General features: G+C 46.1%; 1 protein-coding gene across 1 annotated transcript; it reads right to left on the bottom strand.

Moving 5' to 3' along the window:
* Positions 1-1820: 1820 nt before the first annotated feature.
* Positions 1821-3592, bottom strand: LOC147325037 (cyclin-dependent kinase inhibitor 1C-like). Its single transcript, XM_086299313.1, has 3 exons — positions 2896-3592; positions 2616-2733; positions 1821-2051 (listed from the first exon to the last, which is right to left on the bottom strand). The coding sequence occupies exons 1-2, from the start codon at positions 3404-3406 to the stop codon at positions 2618-2620; spliced, it is 627 nt and encodes a 208-aa protein (XP_086155439.1). The 5' UTR covers positions 3407-3592; the 3' UTR covers positions 1821-2051; positions 2616-2617.
* Positions 3593-3955: the final 363 nt, after the last annotated feature.

The following is a 3955-nucleotide window of genomic DNA, read 5'->3' as shown; positions in this document are numbered from 1 at the left end:
ATTGGGACTTCATTAAAGTAACACATAAACAGCTGTTGTCTTTAACATGTAAACTATTGAGAATTTAAAACTGCGGCTGAATGGCCCCCGCAGCTCCCCGTGGGCATATGGGCGTTAATTAGCTGGATATAGCCATAGATTAATTATAATATTTTTTCGCCCATTCGTATCAATAGACCAGGCAGACAAAGTGTCTTTTGTTCCGTGATGCAGGACATTCTGTGGCTGACTGAATAGGTCTTGGCTATGTCTACATGGATTTGCCATATGGCAACAAAAAAGAAAGAATGGAGCCGGAGAGCGCTTTGTGTTGGAAATCAGAACAAGCTCCGTCAGAGCTTATGGCTGCATGGAAATGACAAAGTCACTCTGGCCATCAAAAGTCTCCTTTTTTTTTTTTTGTCAGAAACACTCGTGTCACGCAGTCAAAGCTGCTCAAACGAATGGAGAAACTTGTGGAAAATTATGAAATGTGGCTTTATTTACTTGTGAAAACAGCCCAAAGGGCCCGGAGCGCATTCACACAGACACAGCATTTGGCTTCTTTCAATTAAGGGTAAACTTGCAAGTATGACCTGCTGAATGGTTTGTTTCAATAGACGAGGACAATTACAAAGACTAGTAGTTTTCTTTTTCCAGCTCTGGCAGGTGGCCTCCACGCCCGGTGTATCTACGCCGTGGTAAACAGTGTGTGTGTGCGTGTGTGTGTGAGAGAGAGAGTGGGTCTTTAGAGGGGCTTGTCGAGTGCGGGTGGATGTGGGGGTGTCTTCGTGGCAGACAAAGCGGGATCCAAAGGCAGCTGCTGCTTCTTTTAGGGAGCGAAAGGGCCTTTAAATCCTCGCCTTATATCCCGCAGCTGCCAAGCAGCATACGGCTGCGACTCAATGCGTTTTCCTCCCGCAAGAGTCTGCGTGAAGAGGACACACTTCCATCGGGGGGAAGGTGAAATCAGGTAGACGTGTCTGTCACCACAGCATGTGTGCTCTTGTGTTCTTCGCAGGGTTTCTTGTGTAACTTTGCAACTGAGTGACCCAATCTCAGAGTGATCGAGGAGCACGAAGCAGTTTCACAAGTAACCCGGCCGCTGATGATGGCAGCTTTGTGGCAACCGCACAAAGACGTCATCTGCCTCCTATCTCTGTTTCAATTTCCCTTTTCTTGTTACTCTCGTAACAAAACACACAAACAAATGTGTTTAAAATTAAAGTGGAAGAAAGAAATTTTTATTCACGTCATTCGCAAGACATAATTAGGTCACTTGTATAGAAAAAGTACACACAAAATGAAACCGGCTCAGAGATACAAAGAAAACTATTTTTTTCAAGTGTGGGACTAATATGAGGAAGCTACATGATTGCGAAAGTTAAGAACAACAAACCAAAAAAAACCCACAAAATTTCAAAAGAAAAATGTAAATAATAAAATTAAAATTACAAAATATGCCCTTTGGCTAAATCAACAAGGCATTTATCAAATATGAACGAACATAAATAAATTATAAGTTAGAATAGACTTAAAAAAATATACATTTTACCGAACAAAGGGAAAACAAATAATAATAAACACGCACGCATACACAAACGAGAACAGAAATAAACATTTATAAGGTATTGTCTCTATAAAGCTGTACACTTTTGGCCAGTGTAGACGATTCTTTTAAAGAATTTTTTTATAATTGCACAGATGTTAAAACATTTAACACTGTCGAGTGGCTGTATGCAAAAGCAACAATGAAATGCTACATTTGTACTGGATAGAAGTCATTCGGAGAAATCTCCTCTCTCTTTCTTTTTCTCCTGCCCCCCCTCCCACCCCACCCCCAAACCGTTCAGAGTCCTGAGCCTGGTCAGGAGCTCGGATTGCGCTCCGCCGGGGCGCATCGAGCCACAGCCGACCGTTCGGACTTCTTTGTCCCCCCAACACCGTCCTCTTCTCTCTCTCCTGCGTTTCAGTTGCTTGAGTGGATGGGTCGGTTGACGGGGTGGTGGAGAAACAGTCTCCCGTGATCCTCAAAATGCGCAGGAAAATAGTGCAAAACGAACAAAAAACACCTGAGGAAGAAACAAAACGCAATAAGTTTTCTGAGAAAAGAAGAAGAGGAAAAAAACCCGGCCATTCCTAAGAAAGACGGCGAGTCAGCTTTCTGAGGAAACCTGAGACTCGCACTCAGCAGAAGGCGTCACCCTTTGCCAGAGCCCTTTTTCCCGCCACATCGTGACGCACGAACACCCCTCCCCTCCCCCAACCGCTGGTGTTACTACATCAACTACTATCACTACTACTGCGATTTCACCACCGCAGTCTCGCCCCATCACCCCCCCCCCCCCCCCCCCCCCCCGACACACACACACACACACACACACACAGAGAGAGAGAGAGAGAGAGAGAGAGATAAGGCTGCCTGTGCCTTTTGGCTCACGTAATCCGCTGCAATAATTCAATAATTAAAACGTAAAAACCATAACACACACACAAAGACACCCCCCCACCCCCCCCAAAAAAAAAAAACCCGAGGATGCTGAACATGAGAATCTGTTACTCTCTTTATAATAAAGCTTCATTGTCTCCTCTGAGTGTGTAAAAGAAAACAATTTTGATTTTGATTTAGAAAATACCTTCAACGGATCCTCTTCCGCGGAGTTTGTTCCACCTGGATTGGAGACTTGGAGAGGAGACAGGCGGTCATGTCACTCGGTTTTATATCAGTAGGCCTCTTTCGTTTCACGTAGAAGTCTGTGACAAAAGAAACAACAATAGTGAAAAATTAATTTGGATTTATGAGCCGTTATGAAATGATGCGCTGCGCACAGCGGGAGGAAAGGAGGATGGTGTGGATGCTGGTCTAGGAGCCAATAGCAGGCTCGATTTTCAAAATACGAAAGCCGCTGAATTTACCTGTGATGTGTGTGTTGCTGTCAGGAGCGGCCGTTCTCTTGCGCCTGACACACGGGAGCTGCCTGGTGGTCGCTTTCCCTGAGTTGATCTTGTCTATGCGGTTCTCCTGGTTGATCTCCCCCGCGCAAGGAGAGCTGCTGCTCTCTGGCACGGCCAGGCGATCCAGTGCGTCCGCACGAGGGCTCTCCGGGAGAGCAGAATCCGACGTGGGCACGGGCACTCGGATTTTGCCGTCCTGCACAGAGTCCTGGTAAAACACCGGGGTCTTATCCGCAGTCACCGCCTCCCACTCGTAATCCCCTTCCAACGGGGTGTTGGCCTCGAAATTAAAGTTCCATCTCTGCTGGTCCCGTTCGGAAATCTCTCGCAATTTTTCTTTCATCTCCCGGTTCAGCTCGTCGTGATCCACCGGTCCGAAGAGGTTTCGACAGACTCCGGTGCGCCTCTGGAGAGGGAAGGTCTTCCTGGCCACCATCCTCTCTAGCGTGGTTGATAACTGGACGTGGGACATCTCCAAAAACAAATTTCCCCTGGAAAAAAAAGAATCCAAAGTGATAGACTGATCCCTGCTGAGGTTGTATGTTGATAAATGTTGTTGACGTTCAGCCCGAAGTGCGTTTGTATGTGTATCCTAATTCTTACGCTCGTGCCTATGCACGCCGCACCGTTCCGTTTAAATGTACAGCTTTCATAGTAAGTCTTTGGAGTATATAACCTCCTAACGGGCACCTTGATCGCCCTTCTCATTGGTTGCCTTGAAGTCCAGCCCTCTCCAAAACCCCCACCCTGATTTCCCATTTCCCGTTGTACCTATTGGCTTCGTGCCGACCAGAGCGCAGCATTTTGATTTTTTCTCTCTCTGAGTGTCAACCCTCGGGAAAACGGAGCAGTTTTTTTCTTGTGTCAGCAGGAATGTGTTTTACTTCGCATTTGTGTATCTGATTCTACTTTCGGACACCTTGGTTTTTGGTTTTGTCTTCCGTGTTTAGTTGTAAATGCCTCCGACCAAGGGCGTAAAAACGCACCATCACATTATTTTCATACTTCATATTTAGTGTTC

This window comes from Aulonocara sp. 'chitande type north' Nkhata Bay, linkage group LG7, assembly GCF_057382095.1.
Source record: "Aulonocara sp. 'chitande type north' Nkhata Bay isolate Kocher_YH1m ecotype deep benthic linkage group LG7, A_spYH_male_GT1.1, whole genome shotgun sequence".
NCBI lineage: Eukaryota > Metazoa > Chordata > Actinopteri > Cichliformes > Cichlidae > Aulonocara > Aulonocara sp. 'chitande type north' Nkhata Bay.
The sequence above is the reverse complement of the archived record's forward strand: the minus strand, read 5'-3'. Positions and strand labels throughout refer to the sequence as shown.

Excerpts from the sequence above, each read along its gene's own strand:
- LOC147325037 (XM_086299313.1), bottom strand. The coding sequence starts at position 3,406 with ATGTCCCACGTCCAGTTATCAACCACGCTAGAGAGGATGGTGGCCAGG. Across the intron at positions 2,734-2,895 it reads CAGCAACACACACATCACAG|ACTTCTACGTGAAACGAAAG; the intron begins GTAAATTCAGCG and ends CTTTTGTCACAG.